We start from the raw sequence: 20,470 nt of genomic DNA, 5'->3' as shown, positions 1-20,470 counted from the left end.
AGAGATTACCTTTGCTTAGGTAGGAGTGCATCTAGCACCAAAGGGAATGATAAGCAGAATTTTTGTTTTTAGTTTAAAAATGTTTAAAATGTTGCATAGGTTTCCCAAACCAAGTGTCATCATAGAGAAGGGCAGAGAGAACCAAAAGTAGGATGCTAGAGTCTAGATAGTGATTTAGGGAGGGGCATGTCCTATTTGCCACTGAGGATGAAGAAAAACAACTCATCTTCAGGGTTTAACTTATGGATAGATATTGGAAGTTGCAGAAAGAAAACCAGGTGCATTGGACTCTTAGTGCATTCATTCATAATTCAACAAATGAGGTAGTAACAGGTCCAAAGAAGTGGGAGTCTTTCTCCACAAAGCAGAATTCTTCTTCATTAAACAAATTTAATTCACCATGATGATACACTCTAGAGAACACAATAAATTGATTGGAAGGAAGGTTTACTCCCCTATAAACCAATATTTTTGTCAGGTTAAATTATATTTTCACCAAAGAAATGAACTTAATGAAATATCATGAAACATGGGCTGTCAGCCTGTGATAAAGGTTTAGCACATCTGCAAAGTCCTCCAAGACACAGCAGCACCTCTTGATAAAGGACAATTTCTATGATGGCCTTCCCATGCCAAATCACTGATATACAATAATGCAGAAACAGTTTATTCTGAGCCAAACCAGAGTGACCATCACCCTGGAACATCAATTCAAGTTACCTGGAATTACATACGCCAACCCAGAAAGGGTTCAATTGTAGCCACAGAACAAATCACTGTAGTGCTAGGGCCTCTGATGGGTAGACTACAACAAAGCAAGGATATTTTTTCCATAGGCTTCCAATGTTCTAGATAGCCACTGGGGTCTAAGGCTCTGTAAATCTGAATGATGTATCTTAAGAAGTTTACCTAACAATCCCCAGAATGCTAGATCAGATACATAAGTTGGCTCCTAAGGAGCCCAAGGCATCTTTGCTCAATCTCCGTGTTTTAATCAGCCAAGGTCAAGCAATCTACAGCATCTTCACACAACTTGAGTTTTCCGCTTCCTCTGTTGGCCATGCCACACACAGTGTGCATGTGGAGGCCAAATGTTTTCTTGTCCCATGGAGTTATAGTTTTCAAGTCATGCCTGGGTCACACTACAATTAACTGTCATGATCCAGTTTCGACTTTCCCTCTTTTTTCCATCCATTTTATCTGGTACATTTTCATGTAGCACACAGTAAAGAGTATTGTACTTAGTTACAATGATCAAGAACTTAGTGTGCTTAAAAGAAGAAAAGGTAGCAGATGAATGAAACATTTCCTAATCAATCAAAAAATAAACACTTTTTGAATTTATCACCATACTTTTTAATCAACATGACAGTATGTTTTTTCTCCTTTATGTATAGTGCTTGATGAAATCTATTATTGTGTTTCAATCTAATCTTTTGGCTGATTCTAATATTAAGGAAGATTGGCCTTAAATGTCCAATTCATTGTATCATTGTAACTTTTTTTGGATGAAATGTGTTCTTTAACTTTTACATTTTTACTGTGATATATATATATATATATATATATATATATATATATATATATATATCACCACCAACACCACCAACAACAACCATATATATATATATATATATATATATATATATATATATATATATGGTTGTTGTTGTTGTTGGTTGTGGGGTGTGGGGCCTGAACTCTGGGCCTGGGTGCTGTCCCTCAGCACTTCAGCTCAAGGCTAGCACTCTACCACGTGAGCCATAGCACCACTTCCAGCTTTTTCTGCTTTTGTGGTGCTGAGGATTGAACCCAAGGCCTCATGTATGCAAGGCAAGCACTCTACAACTGAGGCACCTTCCCAGCCCCTGTAACTCTTATTTGTTGCTAAATACTTTGATTTTTTTCTTACAGTTTTGGTGTTATACCAGGTTCTTATTTTGGAAAGTCACATTATGAGGTCAGGCAACCACACTTATTTTGAATCCTTTCCCTTGTAATAAATGAGGTAAAGATAAAAGGCCAGACTTGTGGGAAATTTGGTTATTTCTATTAAAAATCTATGAAATAATCAGAACATGGAAATGAAATTATAGCAAGCACACAGATATGATTCAGTGTTTTTCTGGTATCCGTTAATTGTACTATAGGATATATCAAAGATTTTGGTGGAAATTGGACTCGAAAGGTACAGATTAGAGGCCTCATCTATTATTTTCCATAATTGATGCTCTCCATAGTATTTCCATTGAAATACTAACATTTTTTACTAAGAAGTATTTTCTATTGTCCTATAGCCACATTTGATTCTGTTTCTATTAACACTGTTAATTACCCTGCTGAATTAAGTACAGACTCTTCCCTACCTTTGAGCTCAGGAATACTCATATATCATTTGCCTAGCACTTTATACATTTTCTTTGTAAAAGGGTTTCCCATCCTTTACTATCTTACTGAAACTAAAAACTGCATCTAGAGGAAATATTAAGTGAATTGTCTTTTAAGGAATGTTTCTTCATTTATAGAAAATTCAACTTGTCTTAAACTTAACCTGTACTTCCTATGAGGTCTCTTTTGGGGGGTGTTTTAGTATTTGGATTATAAGAGTCAACCCCCAAAATTTAGGATATCCCACACCTGGATCAATAAAATAGAAGTGACTCTAAAGCAGATGGGCATTTGCATATTGCCTCTGCTTCCCAGAGTCTCCCAGGCCTTATAGTACTGCAATCTGGAGTCCACCAGAACTCATATATCTGAGTTCATGTGAGTGAAAGGTGTGGTCAGGCCTCATGCTATAGAGAATCCAGCCCTGCTTACCAGGTTTTGGGTTGTCATGAAACACCAGAAGCTACAACAAATTGGCACTTTTATCCGGGAGTGCCATATCTAGTCATTTCCAATATCAATAGCAGCATAGTAATCTAAGTAGTGAGACCCAGTTAATGTTCTTTCTTTTTTCCTAAAAAGAATTTTTGTTGCTTTGGATATGGAAGTTTGGTCTGAAATAGAAGTATCCCAAAAGGAACTTTATTTTTATTAGGTTCTAAATAATCTTCACCAGACAGTCTGAATTTTTCTTAATTCTCTATTTGGTATAATTTAATTTTTTTTCTTTGGAGATTATAAAGAGTGTCTTCAAGGAAAACAAGGGTATAAATGAGCAAAAAATCATAACAAAAATACAGTTACTGACATAACACCATCATCATTTGTAGTTTATTTAAAATCCATGTCAGGATTATACTAATTCTTTAAGAAAACATACCAAAGTATGGTGAAATGGCACATGCCTGTAATCTCAGTACTTGGGAAGTGCTAAGTATTAACAACAGGAATATGACAATTTCAAGAACAACTTAGGCTATGTGGTGAGTTTTAGACCAGCTTCAGCTACAAAGCTGTACAGTGAGACCCTGTCTCAAAAAAAAAAATAGAGAAGGAAAGGGACAACATAGCAAGCAAATTCCAAGTCTTTTAAATGATCTGTATATGAAGATATTCAAGACTATAAAAATGCATTCTAAAAGAACAAGTATAAGTGCAATAGTTGCTAGAGGAATTTGTGAGTTCATTTGATTTGTCAGTGCAGTGAAGATGAGTATCACCCAATTTTTCTAGGTACACACAAACACACATCCACACATGCTGTCAGGAACTGTCACCCATATGAGGGGAGAATTGTAAATTCAAGAATTTATAGCCCCTGAGGTTTTGTTGGACAGAAGGTGTTTAATCATACCTGGGCTAAATTCTTGGTTTCATAACAGAGGCAGGCTGCAGGCCCTATAAGACCCATGAAATCATTTTAGTCTCACTCTGCCTAGGCAACTACAAGTGGGACTCAAAACTCAATAAATCTAGGCCTGTGAATGATGCTATAAATATCCAAATCGCCCTTAGCAGAAAACAAGGTTCCACACCTGCAGCTCTTTGAAGGAATCTTTCTCTCTCTTCCAGTAGGCAAAATCATTTGATTTTAGCTCTTACTCAGTCATTTTTTTCATAATAATGATTATTTTTTTGTGAGAATACCGTACAGAGGAGTTACAATAACATAGGCAAGATAATGAGTACATTTCTTATCAAGCATTGTTGCCTCCTCTTTGTTTCCCCTTCCCATCCTTTCCCATACTCCCCCCACCTCCCCCCATCCAAACCCCCCCCGCCCCCACCAAAGTTGTAAAGTTCATTTTTCGACATAACGACTTGTATATCTCATTGTTGAAATAGGTCCACCTGTATCCCTAGTTAAACTATTTGTTTTTGCCCTTCCCCTCCATAAATTATACCAACATCAAATACAGTGAAAGCAGGGGTTATATCGTGGGGGAGGGACATACAAAGCAACATAGAAATCATCTTATAAATATGTTAGAAACAATTGCATGAAAGAAAAAAAAACATTTGAATACTTATCTTGGGGTTCATTCCCCTAACATCAACTTACCTGACCTTTTCTGCTTGTCTCAGACATATACTAGTAATTGCAAATCATTCAGTCATTTTTATCCAAGGAATTCCCTGTGGAAGGAATCTGGGGCCCTTCATTAAGTTCGATTCCATCTTTCTCAGGCAATGGCATCATCTAGGAAGTCTGAGTCACCTTATTGTTATGAACTGTTCTTCGTCTGAATATTTATACTGTTTTCCATAAAGACTATAATGGTTTAGGTTCCCACCAACAGTGTAGAAGACTTCCTTTTTCCTCTGCATCCTCATCTGAATAACTGAAGCAATAAAGATAGTGGATGCATGGATCAGCTGGTAGAGTACCTGCTTAGGAAGCCTGAGTTCAAATCTTATTACTCAAAGAAACAACTGCCCAATAAATAAGTGGGCTAAAGACTTAAAGATAAACTTTTATGAAGAGGAAATAAGAATGGCCAATAGACACATGAAGAAATGTTCAACCTCTAGCCATAAAAGAAATGCAAATCAAAACAACATTGAGATTCCACCTCACCCCAGTTAGAATGGCTATAATCAAGAACTCTAATAACAACAGATGCTGGACGGTATGTGGCCAGAAGGGAACCCTAGTGCATTGTTGGTGGGAGTGTAAACTTGTTCAACCACTTTGGAAAGCAGTATGGAGGTTCCTCAAAAGATTCCACATAGAGCTCCCCTACGACCCAGCAATCCCACTTTTGGGCAAAGTGGGATTGTTTTATCCAAATTATCACAAATAAAGAAAAAGATTTATTTATCATCTCTATTTTTAATTTTCATTTTATGTATGCTTTGATCTTTAAACTATTTCTTATGATCTTGCATTGATTTATTATTTTTTCTAAGTTCCTGAGATGTGTTGTTAGGTTATGATTCGTTTGGTCTTTATACATTTTGTATTCACTTGACCACATATAAATTTTCCCACAAGTTCACTTGCAAAACCTTTTTACAATACCATCATCCATTTCATGGTATTTTCATTGACATACAAGTACTCTGCTTATACTGGAACGGGTCTTTTATTGGCAGTTCTAGAGATTGAACTTCAGGACTTGCTATGCTGGTATTCTATCATTTGAGCCACACCTCCACTTCTGGCTTTATTCTAGTTAATTGAAAACAAAGTGTCTTAGATTATCTGCTTGAGCTAGCTTTTGAACACTGATCCTGCGAACTCAGCCTCCTGAGCAGCTAGGATTATATGTGTGAGCTACCAGCCCCAAGATTGCCTTGATTATTTTCTGTACGGGGTCTCTTTTTATGTCCTGCTGGAGTATGATCTTCCTGTATATGCTTCTTGGGTATGTTGCTAAAGTGCGCACCCATTATGCCTACCTCTTTTTTTTTTTAATTTAATTTTATTTTATTTGTGAACATACTGTACAGAGGGGTTACAATTACATGGGCAGGATAATGCGTACATTTCTTACCAAGCATTGCAGCCTCCTCCTTTGGGCCTCTATTTTTAGACCTAGGATGGCCTTGAACTGCTACCTCCCATCTCTGCTTCCCAAGTAGGCAGAGATGGTGCCTTGAGTCGCCATGTTGAGCAAAACTAGTCCCTTTTAGAACAAACACTTACCTTCTTTTCTCCTCAACAAATTCTCATATTTTGTGACCTCCTTGATAAAACATGTCTCATTTCCCTCAGATATGGAGCTGTTTCTCCTCTTGTTCGTTTTGATAATTAACCCCTGGCAAGTACACAGACTAATACTTTTACATTTTTGTAATGAAATTTTAAGTATGGAAACATAGCCAAATATATTTAGGGTTTTGTTTTGTTGAGACAGGGTATGTAACCTAGTATCTAGTATGAGTATGTAACCTAGATAGGCCTTGAGACTCTCCTGCTCAGCCTCCAAGTGCCAGGATTATAACCTTTGTCTCCGCAATGACTCATTTAGCCTTTAAATTACATAAAATAAAAATGCCAGTCATAGACATCAGTATTTTATTTAGAAGTCACCTAGCCCTCTAATGAATATTACTTAACAGTATAGCATAACCTTACAGTTTTAGTGAAGATTGAAGCTCTGAGGATTTTACTTATAAATGTTTATTCTACTTACCTTTTCCTAATCTACCCATTACTAACAATTATCCAAATTGCTCATGGAAATTTTGAGGCATTATACAAAGCTTGTTAGCCCTCATTAACCATTTTAATAGCATGTGAATGTTATGCAGTATCTAAGCAAGCACTCTCTAAGCTAAATAGTAGACAAGCCTTAGCTACTTAGGATTTTCCCAAGTCTTACAAACCTTGAAGAGTGTGTTTGGGATGATGTTATTTAATTTATGAGCACTCATTTATTTCTCAGTCCCTTTGTTATCATTAGACATATAAAGAGAGAAATACAGAGAAAAGATTCTCTGGCTCTTTTTTAGGTTTATTCTTTTTCAGTTTCCAAGTTTCCAAAATGTTTTTTTTGTGATTTTGATGATCATCTCTTCCATCACTTAAAGCAATCTTTAATCCTGAATTTGCAATTGCATACTTTTGGAAGTGAAGTAAGATGGGGCATTCATCTCAACCACAGAAAAAGTTAGATCCTGTTCAAAGAAACTTTCTCCTTTGACCTAGCCTTTACTTTTGCTATTTTCTATCTTTCCATCTTAAAGCTAGTCATCGGCAGAAACCACCTTTATATGTAAACTTCATTTACAAAGTGTTTAAATACAGCAACCTAAAATGTAGGAAGGCCACACTAGGGAGACCTAAGGAGTTAAGTTCTTCGAATCTCCCTTGTTTTCTAATCAGATGTAATCTTGAACATCCAGCCTGACCATCCAACCTGAGAAGCAACCTGTGAAAGCTTTCTTGAGCTTTCTGACCTCTTCCCTGCTTTCATGCATCTCAGGTTCCCAGTCATTTTGGAAAGAACAAGTTCTGCCTAAACTCCCTTGAAGGAAACAAATGTGTGCTCTGAATTTCTAAGAAATCCCTCCCAAATATGAATCCAGTGTAGATGGGACAAACATGAAGGACTAGTAGAAGCCCCTACTCTGAATGGATTTGGGACTTGTGGAAGGGGAAAATTGAAATTTGTAGGATGAGAAAGAGTCACTAGTCTACCCAGTGTCTTTCAGCCTAGGTTTCTTCTCCAGAGGGGTTAGAAAGGAGCAAGGGAAAGGCATCCCACAAAGCCCCAGTGCACTGCAGGGATGGAAAGAAATTAGCTCAATGGCACTAGGGTGAGCCCTAGCTTCCATGTGGGTCAACGAAGACTATCATGGTACCCTGACATGGAAAGAACCCAGTCCAGGTGGCAGATGGCTAATCCTAACCAGGTACTTACAAAGTGCATCAATTACTATGACAAAAGGAATGCTAACAGTTTTGAAGAAAACTTTATTTTTCTAACAAATGAATGACAAAATATGATCACATAGTTTTTATCAGGTTCTGAGATGAATTTTTTTGCATAACCTTTTCTCATTTGTAGGCTATGGAACAACATTTTTTTTGGTGGGAGGGTGAAATAGGTACCATACAGCATGTTTAATTTAGCTCTCCTTTGTCTGAATTTAAAGACATATTTCTCTTTTCCTTATTTGAATCCAGTATTTAAATCCTAGATGTTTACATTACAAATTGTTATTATAAGCTGAGCACCAGGAGCTCACACCCGTAAACCTAGCTCAGGAGGCTGAAATCTGAGGATTGTGGTTAAAAGCCAGCCTGGGCAGGAAAGTCCATGAGACTCTTATCTCCAATAAAGCACCAGACAACTAGAAGTGGTGCTGTGGCTCAAGTGGTAGAGCACTAGCTTGAGCAAAAGTAGGGACAGCTCCCAAGGCCCAGAGTTCAAGCCCCACAACCAACAACAAAAAAAAAATTGTTACTATGAAGGTGATCCCCAGAGCAGTTACAGTTATATAAATCAGGTGAAGAGTATATTTCTTTTTGGACAATGTCACTCCTCCCTTTCCAGTTTTTCCCTCCCATCCCCACTAGCTGTTTACATTTTAGCTACTTCTTTTTCTTTCTTTAAGCAAGAAAGCTAGGAAACATTTTTGTATGTTAGTCTTGTAACTGTGATTTAAAAATTACCCTAATGGTAGGCCGGGTTCTTGCCTGTAATCCTATCTATTCAGGAGGCTGAGATCTGAGGATCATGGTTCAAAGCCAGCCTGGGCAGGAAAGTCCGTGAGACTCTTATCTCCAATAAACTACCCAAAAAAGCTGGAAGTGGAGCTGTGGCTCAAGTGCCTTGAGCAAAAATGCTCAGGAATAGCACACACACACACACACACACACACACACACACACACACACACACACACACACACACAATTATCCTAATGATTATTCTAGTTATACGAAGGCAGAGATCAAGAGGATTATGAGTGGAGGACAGCTAGGCAAAAAGTTAGTAAGAGCCCATCTCAATGGTAGGGTATGGTATGGTAGCTCATATCTTATTTCCATCTAGATGGAGGCCTAGGCCCGACTCCAAACTAAAATCTAAATAATAACCAAACTAAAAGGGTTGGTAGGGTGTCTCTAGTGGTAGAACATTTGACTACTTAAGTATGGGTCTCTTAGTTCCAATCCTAGTATTGCCAAAAATAAATAAAAGAATTTCCTAAAGATAGTCATAATCCATTTAAGTTAGGCATGTTAGCTTTAACAACAATGAAATTATATGACAAGATCAAAAGTGCTCTTACCAGGAAAGGCTGCAGCATACTACCATGAACTCAAAGATTACAAGAGAAATCTCAACCAAGCAAGAAGGAAGCAGCACTGGGAGCCCCCACCAAAGCTATTTGTAGGGATTGCCAGGGCCAGTTTTTCTAGATGGACTTGCACTGTCTCCAGGTCCCTCTCTCTCCTGATCCTGAAGATTATAGGGCCAGCCACCACTGCACCAGAATATCACCTTTCTTTACCTGGCAAAGGAAACTCACCCACTTTAGATACTTCAACCTAGCAGGCATCAGGGGAGGATAGAAATAGGTATTGGTGGTAAGAAGTAGGTATTTTTTTTTAATTTAATTTTTTTTATTGTGAAAATACTGTATAGAGGGGTTATAATTACATGGCCAAGATAGTGAGTACACTTCTTATCAAGCATTGTGGCCTCCTCCTTTGTTTACCCTTCCCATCCCTTCCCAGCCTCCCCCCTTCCCCCTACCCAATCCTCCCCCCACTCCCCCACCAAAGTTGTAAAGTTCGTTTTGGACATGACAACTTGTACTTCTCATTGTTGCAACGGGTCCACTTGTATCCTTATTTAAACGACTTGTTTTTCCCCTTCCCCTCCACAAATTATACCGACATCAAATACAGTGAAATCAGGGGTTATACTGTGGGGGAGGGACATACAAAGCAACAAAGAAATAATCTTATAAATGCGTTAGAAACAATCGCATGAAAGAAAAAAAACATTTGAATACGTATCTTAGGGTTCAGTTCCCTAACATCAACTTATCTGACCTTTTCTGCTTGACTCAGACATACACTAGTTATTGCAAATAAGAGAAACCATGGGACCTATGTTTCTTTGGGCCTGGCTTACTTCACTTAATAGAATTTTTTCCAAGTCTTTCCATTTCCTAACAAATGGGGCAATGTCATTCTTTCTGATGGAGGCATAGAATTCCATAGTGTATATATACCACATTTTCTTGATCCATTCATCTACTGAGGGGCATCTGGGTTGGTTCCATATCTTAGCTATAGTTTATAATGCTGCAATAAACATAGTTGTGCTGGTAGCTTTAGTGTGATCTTGTTTGTAAACATTTGGGTAAATGCCCAAAAGTGGGATTGCTGGGTCATAGGGGAGCTCTATGTGGAGTCTTTTGAGGAACCTCCATACTACTTTCCAAAGTGGTTGAACAAGTTTACGCTCCCACCAACAGAAGTAGGTATTTTTTACCTGAAGCTGCATCTACAACCAGATTTTAGGACCAGCACAAAAATGCTCAGCAACACAAGAATCTCCCCCTCTTTCACTGTCAAAGGTTTATGGTTTGCTATGTGGGAAACCGAGTTTAGGAAGATGAAATATCCTGTATTTAGGGAAACAAAAAAGCCAAGTCATCTTTAGTCGTTTCCCCATGTTTCTGAATACTGGCGAGTTGAGCTTCCCTAATCTTTAGACATACAACTTGAAGTGCCAGCCTTTCTTTCTTGAATTTGTTTCCATTTTAGCTGAGGCTCCTTTTCTCCCCAGAATTGCTACCTAACTGATAGGTATTGTGTTTTGTAATGGTGTATGTGCTGGTTATGACAGTCACTTCCTGTTTTCACCCCAAAGCCTCCCTCTATGATCTGTGTTTACCCTGCAAGTTTATGAAATATAATATCCTTTACATATGTCTTCCTGGATAAATGAATAGAGTTCTGCTGACCCAGGACAAAGGCATAGTATCTTGAGACTTTCCCTATTGATGTCATTGCAGGTCCTGGCATACTTGTGGCACTCTATACGATACAGTTCATTTTCCAAGCTGTGTCTTTTCAGCTGGAGCAATAAGTATCTATAATTGGCTTCCTTACATTTAGACACTCAGAGAACTCCTACACCAAACTAAGGGCAAGGTTGTAATGAGTGGGAGAAAAGTAAATACAAAAAATATATATATATATGTAATAAAGGGATTGTAGGAGAAAAAGTCACAGTGCTAGAAAACAAAAATCCCAACAAATGCTTTCTAAGTGATATCCAAGAAACAGTACAGAGTAAAGCAAAGGACTGTCAACTCAAATGAAAAGAAAGGAAGAAGCAAAACTCAGGAAAGACTTACCAATTGCAAAAATGGGTCATCTGCAAAAGTGTATCATCTTTGTGGCTCAAGGTTGAGCACCAAATTGTTGATGTAAAATGACTGATCTAAAGGATATAAGGAAATAATCTATGTTGAGTCAAATATGAGAGACTGGGGCCTGGGAACATGAATTCAGGTTACCCTGAATGGCATGTTCTACAGCAAAGCAAGGAACCCTTTTCTGCAGGTTTCAGACCTTATGATGTTCTTAGCTTTATTACTGATGGTTAGAGGTATGCTCAGCTTAGAGATACACGTTAAGAACCTTACCTAGTAGTCACAACAGTGTTCAGTTCAACACAGAATTTCAATGGCTTAAACAGCCCAAGAGGTTTGGTTCTCAACCTATTACATTGCTTCTTTCCACAGTGTTGATGTTCTAGTCATCTAGGTTCAAGCACGGCAGGATCTTCAGTACCGAAGCAGCTTCAAAGCTTGATGTGGCACCAGCAAGTCTACTACAATCAGACTGGCTGTATTGAGGAACCAGAACTTCTGTTCAACCTTAGCTGTGTACTAACTGATCCTCTCTTCATACAAAATATGTTTCCTTTATTTGGGGCAGATATTGTACAAAGTAATATAGGGGTAATTCTAAGACACCCATAACATCTTTTGCCATACATATAATGTTATCTCTCATTGAGGAAGGAGGAGAGAAAACCTCACCTAGCAGTACATCAAATTCAGGCTAGGATAATAGATCTTTGCTCTGGGACAAAGAAATCAGGTGTAGAAAAGCCAGATTTTACAAACTAGGTGACTTAGCCAACACATCTAACACTTATGTTTTATACATCTTGTATTAACTTCATGTGGCTATACCTCTTCTTATTAGAGCTCAATAATTAAGTAAAGAGCCCCTTCAAAGAAGGCAACTTTATAGTAAAAAACAGTCTCTAAATCTTGTTTTATAAAACATAGTTTTCGCTACTCAGGGGGAAATTTTTCCTAACCTTCAACTGAGGGATATGAAATGACCTTTCAATCTTGCATATTGTTCCAACAGGTCCTTTGTCATCCAGCAAATCCCAAGCAGCAATCTGTTCATGGTGGTAGTGGACAGCAGCTGCCTCTGTGAGTCTGTGGCTCCCATCACCATGGCACCCATTGAAATCAGGTATATCCTTTGGTGTGCAGCTCCACCTGCTAGTGCCAAAGTCAGAAAAGGGATATGTTACTGCTGGTTGGCAGTGGTCCGTGGCACTGTAATGGCCTCAGTTCTTGAGTATAGTGACTAAGTTAGAACATTGGCAGAAAAATGAGCAAAGAAAAACATGTATAATAAGGCGAAAGAACACCTGGTGGTGTAAGTTAGAGAAGTCCTTTTGTCCCCAATTGTCACTGTTCTGAGTCCATTGTCAGGCAACAGAGAGGGCACCTGTTAGCATAAAGTTTTGAGGCCCCCCACCTTAACTCCTACAGGGTACAGAGGTACATATGTTGCCTACTTGTGGGATGACAAATGCTGCTCAATGAGGAGAGTTAGGTCAGCTTTGTTTGTCTGTTTGTTTGTTGTTGTTTTTTAATCTCTTGGTCTGCCACTGGTGGAGGTCATATGGTGGTCACCTGTGGCCTTTGTGCACACTGGACTTGAAATGAAAAATATGCCCCTTCAGGAAGGTGTGCATTAGTCATAAGCCCAAGATGATTGGCCCATTGGAATGTCTCATGCCTGGCTATCCGCCCCGGGTAGTAAAAGATCAACAGTCAGAATACCTGTGGGAGAAATATTAAGAGAGGGAAAAACGTTTTATCATTTCCACTCACTAGAGAGTGAAATTTTCAAGCCAGTTTAATACCAAGCTTTGACCTCTGAAATTCAGAGTAGGAAAAGTAAGCCTTTGAAACACGCCTTAACTACAGTCAACATAATGAATCACTTAAGTGCGAACGTTTAAAGGCTCAGAAGATCAGAAGGCGTCCGGAATCATGTCATGGCTTCCATCCTGAGGTAAGTGTGAGAATTGATTCTATTCTCTTTTCCCATCAAATTTAAAATGACAGCCTCATAACAGCTGAGATGTTTACTCTTGAGAAAAATCCCTAACAGGAAACAAAAACAGAGGAAAATCCGGAAAGGTGATCCTCGGTGCTTTCTTTTCCTACCCTATATAAAAAGGATAGATTAGAAAAGGACTCTTAGCATATGTGATGTGGCTGTGGCTCACTAAATGTTAAAATTAATTTTCCCTGCTTACTTTTAGGCAGCGTTTTTGTTAATAAATTCACTCATATAAACATTAGTCGTCATTGATAAAGCCTCTAACCTTGTGAAGACATTCTACTTATACCTGATGGTTGGAGGAAATAAAGTTAATCCAGAGAAAGGTAAACTTATAAAAGAATACCACCAGTAATGCTATATGCACAAAGGTTTTAAATCCAGAAAAATAAAAATCTAGAAATTAACTCCATGTCTACCCTCAGATCCATTACCATAGGGTGAATAAATACCTACTCTCAAAACTGTTAATACGGCCAACTGCTTGTTAATCTCGCCTTTAAATAGCAAATTATTTTTAACTTAAGATAACACAAGTTATTAAATGATGGTTACATTTGCTTTTGTAGTCAAAGGGTAAATTCAACAGCAGTATACTATACAAATACATGCTGAAAGGTCTTTGTAAAAATTCAGTGATCAACTCTACAATGATCAAAACCACAAACTGAAAGTATAGAAAAGTGTAGATACAAACAATAATCCCAAACACTAAACTTCCAATTAAAATCAGGGACGGCATACTTAGACAGCCAAGAGTAGATTTTATATAATTTTATAAATTATAAGATAATTTGCTTCAGGAACTGAATAGAAGACAAATATATGAAACCTACAGTTTTTAAGTTTCTATAGTAGTGAGATGAGGTCCATGTAACAGAATAAAAAATGTATATATAACACATAGACTAGTTTTACATGGTAAAATGTTAGAAGTATGAGGGTTAGATTCTAAGGAATAGGAACCCTCTCTAGCAAAGACCAGAAAGCTATTGAAGGAAAGCAGATCCATATAACTAGACCAAAAAAATGTAACTATAACCAAGATTGTTCAAGTTCATTAGCTAATTTCATGGAACTTGAAAAAAGATAAGTCACTGAGAGATCAGGAAGTTCAGGTAATGATGAAATGTCTTGTAGCAATTAGTACCTTTGCCATAGAAGTTACTGAGAGATAAGGAAGCCCAAGTAGTGATTCTAGTGATTGGTATCTTTGTCATAGGTAGAGAAATGGAAAATGCCATTGGCTACATGACCTGTGACCAACAGTCTTTAAAACAATAAAGAATGCATGATAAAAATGAATGCTTACTAACAACAACATAGCATAATAAAATAGAAGGGAAATGTCAGTTAGTGAATATGAACCAATCTGGAGTAAGAAGTAAATAAATTTTCATTTTTGTGGAAGTCTCCTCTCACACATCAAAAAGTGAAGATAGAAGGAAACACATACAAACCATGGACAAATTAGGCCCTCCATTATAATCTTTATATACTGAAACATAGAAGACCGCATTTTTTTTAAATTTTAAGATAATCAAAGCAGACATCTCTACCACCAGGCCTTTACCTCTTTCTTGAGTGTTCTACTTAAGAGTTTGCAATGAGGAATTTTATGAATTGACAAATGAAATCAGAGATTTATTTATTTATACATTTATACATTTATTTATTTATTTATTTTTGTCAGTCAATCTGGGCCTGGGTGCTGGTGTCCCTGAGCTCTTCAGCTCAAGTTGAGTGCTCTACCACTTGAGCCACAGCACTACTTCCAGTTTTCTGGTGGTTAATTAAAGATAAGAGTCTCACAGACTTTCCTGCCTGGGCTGGCTTTGAGCCTCAATGCTCAGATCTCATCCTCCTAAGTAGCTAGGATTACAGGTGTGAGCCACCGGTGCCTGGTGAAATCAGAGATTAAAAACAATTTTTTTTTCTAGTTGTGGGGCTTGGGTACTATCCATGAGCTCTCTTGCTCAGGATTAGTATTACCACTTTGAACCCAGTACTACTTCCCATTTTCTGGTAGCTAACTGGAGATAAAGAGTCTCACAGACTTTCTTGCCCAGGGTGGCTTTGAACTAGGTTCCTCAGACCTCAGCCTCCTGAGTAGCGTGGATTGTATGTGTAAATCACTGGGGCCTGGAGAAATGAGAGATTTTTAAATCTCTAACTTAATGAGATTTGCATAGATACATACTATCTCATCATTTAGGTCCCAGAAGAATTTGTCCTTAGATTGGAAAGGGAAGAGAGGCCTAGGAATCACTCTGATTTCAAAGTTGCAAGTTTAACACCTACTGGAACTAGTTGTGCTCTAACCAACCCCTGCTTCCCCCATAGGAGAATGCAAGGGAGTGTGGGGGTGCACCGACTCTCCAAGCCTCAGTGGCCCTTTTTCTGCTCCCTCTGCTTTTGATCCTCTTCTCAAGGTGACACTGACTGAGATATTCTCTTGGCATGCTAAATCATGGATAAACTGTGAACCAAAATATGGTGCGACATAGGAGATATAAAATATATAGTCCAACCATCAGCATCTCATGATTTTAAACTGTGCGTGATATAAACTCTTAAAGATATGTTGACAAAAAAGTTATCTTTTTACTTTGCTAGTCATGCCAATGTGAGTTTGCCACATGATATTCATTCTCATCAGACATGGGACTGCCAGAGGTAGGCAGTGTCCCTTCTGCTTGAAACCCATGGAAATCAATTTAAAACTGTGTACTTTTTAAATAAAGTATATTAAAATCATAATCTCCTTGTTTGGAATCTATCATCATTTTATGGGCTGAGAACTAAGTCTAAAAAAAAAATGATTGGGAGGGAAAAGCCATCCTTTCCAGAACCCAGTAAAGGGGAGTTGTTGGCAGAGAATTTGTTCTAAAGCTGATTCTAGACAAATATTTAACAATTGTTTAAATGTCCCACTCAAATGTAAAAATATTTACAGAAGTAAATCAAAATATCATCTACATAGGAAGAGTTTATTACATGGAATCCTGAATTCTGTTGAATTAAACTTCAATAGAAATCATAATTTGGGTAAGAACACAGCTCTCATAACATTTAAACACTGAACCATTTAAGAATAGAAATAAAGAAGTCATAAATCCTAGACATTTATTCTGAAAAGATGTGGAGGGAAGAGAAAATGGCCATGAAAGACGCTAAAACTTATGGCTTGAGCATTTGGCTTTCCCCATAAATATGAGGTGAAATTAGATCTCAAATATTACAAAATGTGAAAATATCCAGACCTGTAACCATTCCTAAAATACCAGATCCTGGACCAATGAAAACAGATTCAAAAGGATCCTGGTAACCAAATAAAGTAGAATAATTTCCATGCGTAGGTAAAGAATGTCTTGCTTTATAGACACATATCTTTATAAGAGTCATCTGGAGAAAGCCACCACAACTCTCAAAAAGGGACACATTATCCTGTGGTTATTTTAGAAAACCCAATGATATCATTACTTAAATGATACTTATTACTTATTACTAAAATGATCCCAATGTTGAGAATAACACTACCATATTGTTATATTTTTAAATTACTATGTCTCCAAAGCTGTTCTCAATGAAACCATACTTGTACATGCTTAATAGTCAAAACTTTACAACCATGTGATTTTAGAATTATGACTTTGCTGCTCATACAAATACAACATGCATTCTATTTACAATAAGCAATTAAAATGTGACAGCAAAAATATGATTCTGGAGAAGTAGAAACAAATCAGGAATCTTATAACAGAACATCTAACAATATAAGGATGCAAAATAGGTGATATAAAATTTGATTCTCTATCCTATGTCTTAATAGCAGGATGGCATCATTTTTAGTACACTGTGACACAAAGATGGTATAGTTAAGTCACACCATGTTTGGAGGTGAAAACAATCATCAGGTTCTTGTAGTTTACCTGCCAGGCACCTCATAACACACAGTGTTCCAATGACAACTCAACTGCTCATTCCATTTTTCTAGATAGATAATGATTTTCTCCAATTTCATGTATATTGAGTGCAATTTTCTATCCCCTTTTACCAAACTCCTTCCTTCGCACTCCCTCAGCTTCTCCAATGACCCTTATTAGTGCTTACCCATAGCATCCTGGCCCATCCTTAGGTAAGTCTCAGTAGCTCTGCTTCCCATACACCAAACCTGCCTGTCTCCTCTGTCCACACCCTGCATGGACCATTCCCCATCAAGCCTTAATCAACCACTAGAGCCAGCCTATTCCATCCCTTCATTGGTCTCTCTTCCACTTGCAGCCACACCCACCTGCGAGTCCATTCTCCACACCGCAACCAGACACATTTAGGACTAAAACATTGGATTATATCCTTGTCTGGTACAACCACCACCACAGTGATGGTTCTCCGAGTTTTTTCTGTATTTGTATCACCCTGGGAGCATTCAAAAAGCTTGACAAACTAAGAGCAAATGTGTACACACACACACACACACACACATGCATACACATACATACACATCTACAACTCCCTGAGAATTCTATACAAAGCAGAATCTGAGAGTCACTGACCCACCGGCCCTGCAGGGTCTGTGGTCAGGGCTCTGCCTCCTTTCCTACCCCTACCACGGCTACTATCCCTCACTCATTGCCATCCAGTGGCCATCCACATTTCTGCCACTTGAAGATATGAGGCATGACCCTTACTCAGGCCTTTGACCTTCTTTTGCCTTCTGACTGGAAGCCTCCAGAATGGTTTCCTCTCACTGTTTAGGGATCATTTGAATTTCCCCTCAGACCCTGGGAAAGCAGCTCTGCCTCCACAGTTCCATGACTGGTTTTATATTAGCTTCACATCACATTGGAAGGATTTGTCTGTTTTTCCTACTGTATCACAACTCTGCAAAAGCAGACTTCGCTAAGGCTGTTTGAAGGTGTTTGTAGAAGGATGCATGTAATAAAAACCTAAACTGCCACCACCAATGACAAAGCTAGCAGCTGCTTTTTATGAAACCTGATTGTCTGGCGCAGTCATCCTTGCCACAACCTAGAGAGCAGATGTCATTTCTATCTCCATTTTACAATGAGAAATGGAGGTACAAAGGGAAAGTAACATTCCCAAGGTCACATTGGTGGAATCTGAAGACTGGCAGTTTGCCACCATTGTAAGTAGCATACTGCTGATCACCAGCAAAAGAGTATTTCAATAAAATGCTATACTGAAACATACGTTGGAGAAAATATTGAAGAAATGGTACTGGGAAAACTGGATAACCACATATATAAGAATGAAACTAAATCCCTAACTTGCACGTTTTGTATAAAGAAACTAAAGCTGAATAAGTTAGATTCCAAAGTTGGTGACTAAGAAACAAGGCCAAACTCCATACTTGTTTACCTTATGCAACCAGGGACCATTGTTCTACTCTGAAACACACACCTGTGTGAAGTGTAAATCAAGACAATACTTTTTTAGTTTTAGGATGCTATACTTCAGCAGGGTTTAGATACATGAAAGGCAATGTTCACTATCTTGGAGAGTTTTGTTTACTATGATTACAAACAACATATTGTTTTCTAAACTAGTCTGTGATTTATTGAAAGGAAAAGTATTCAAATATGTACTTTCTATAGTAAGAAATAATACCCTATAATGTTTCTCCTATCTACTGTTCTAACAACTAGAATTTCTCTGTAATTCAGTAAGCAGTTAGGAAGTTATCCAAACCTCATCCAGCCACCTGATGGGCTTATTAACAGAGAATTCTAAATACTTTCCAATAGTTCAAAATACCTTTTCTCATTGGAAGCACATACATGCAATTCTTTTGCAACCCCTAAGTAGTATACTTCTCAGTTCTACTGGTGGGAATACTATAACAAATATGATTCAACAATGAAAAAAAAACATGTAAATTGTAATTCATGTTAGCAATGGTCAAAGATCTTCCTGTATGTTATCAGTTTTATATGTACAACTAGGGACTAGTCTTTTAAATTAAAATCTTTTTGATGCTGGTACTAGGGCTTGAACTCAGGGCCTGGGTACTATCTCTTAGCTTTTCTGATCAGGATTGGTGTTTTTCCACTTGAGCCATAGCACCACTTTTGGCTCTGCTGGTGGTTAATTAGAGATAAGAGTCTCCTGGACTTTCCTATTTGAGTTGGCTTCAACCCATAATCCTTAGATCTCAGTATGCTTTTTAGCTAGGATTACAGATACGAGCCACTGGTGCCAGTTTAAAAATTTTTAATTTTGGGGGGCTGGGAAGGTGGCTCAGTGGTAGAGCGCTTGCCTTGCATGCATGAGGCCCTGGGTTCGATTCCTCAGCACCACATAAGCAAAAAGAAAAAAGCTGGAAGTGGCGCTGTGGCTCAAGTGGTAGAGCGCTAGCCTTGAGCTGAAGAGCTGAGGGACAGTGCCCAGGCCCAGAGTTCAGGCCCCACAACCAAACCCCCCAAAAAATTAATTTTGCATATATAATTTTATTACCTTTTAAGTAGTTCTACAAATGGGGTTTCACTGGGAGAGGGTGTGGGAAGGGAGAGGGTGTGGGAAGGGGTGACATTGTCCAAAAAGAAATGTACTCTTTAACTGACTTATGTAACTATTACCTCTCTGTTCCCCACCTTTACAAAAGAAATACAAAAATGTAAAAAAAAAACAAATGGGGTTTCAACATTTCAGTTTATTGGTACAATACATCTATATCAACATCTTCACTCAGGTCACCTTGAGCCTACAAATCAAGGCTCGTGATTGCTAGTACATGGGGTTTAAACTAGAGATTAGCAAACTTTTCTCGGGAGCACTAGAGAAGGTAGTTTGATTTTTGTGGGCTTTATAATCTCTATAATTATTTAACTTGACATTTTAATATATAAGCAGCTGTTTCCCAATAAACCTTTACGAAGAACTCTGAAGTGTTAATTGCGCATATTTCACCTTTCAAAAACTGTTATTCCATCAAGCACTGGTGAGTCACACCTGTAATTCTAGCTACTCAGAAGCCTGAGATCTGAAGATCAAGGTAGAAACTCTTATTTCCAGTTAACCAGCAACAAGCTGGAAGTGCAGCTGTGGCTCACATGGTAGCGTGCCAGCCTTGAATGAAAAAGCCAAGCTAGAACATGAAGTTCTGAGTTCAAACCCCAGTACATACACACAGACACACCTACGCACCCATTCCCCACACACATACATAGACCCCCTTAATAAAACCATTTGAAGATTTTTTTTAAT

General features: G+C 38.1%; 1 protein-coding gene across 1 annotated transcript in view; it reads left to right on the top strand.

The window, feature by feature from the left end:
• The window catches only part of Cacna2d3 (calcium voltage-gated channel auxiliary subunit alpha2delta 3), a 927,251-nt gene extending 911,248 nt beyond the window's left edge, over positions 1 to 16,003 (top strand). The window contains exons 36-38 of the mRNA XM_042679948.1: positions 12,248 to 12,360; positions 13,110 to 13,192; positions 15,587 to 16,003. Coding sequence (XP_042535882.1) covers positions 12,248 to 12,360; positions 13,110 to 13,192; positions 15,587 to 15,679 — 289 coding nt within the window. The 3' untranslated portion in view covers positions 15,680 to 16,003. The remainder of the gene's footprint in view (positions 1 to 12,247; positions 12,361 to 13,109; positions 13,193 to 15,586) is intronic.
• Positions 16,004 to 20,470: the final 4,467 nt, after the last annotated feature.

The sequence above is a fragment of the Dipodomys spectabilis genome, unplaced genomic scaffold, assembly GCF_019054845.1.
Source record: "Dipodomys spectabilis isolate Male_0828 unplaced genomic scaffold, ASM1905484v1 ptg000054l, whole genome shotgun sequence".
Classification (NCBI taxonomy): Eukaryota; Metazoa; Chordata; class Mammalia; order Rodentia; family Heteromyidae; genus Dipodomys; species Dipodomys spectabilis.
The sequence above is the reverse complement of the archived record's forward strand: the minus strand, read 5'-3'. Positions and strand labels throughout refer to the sequence as shown.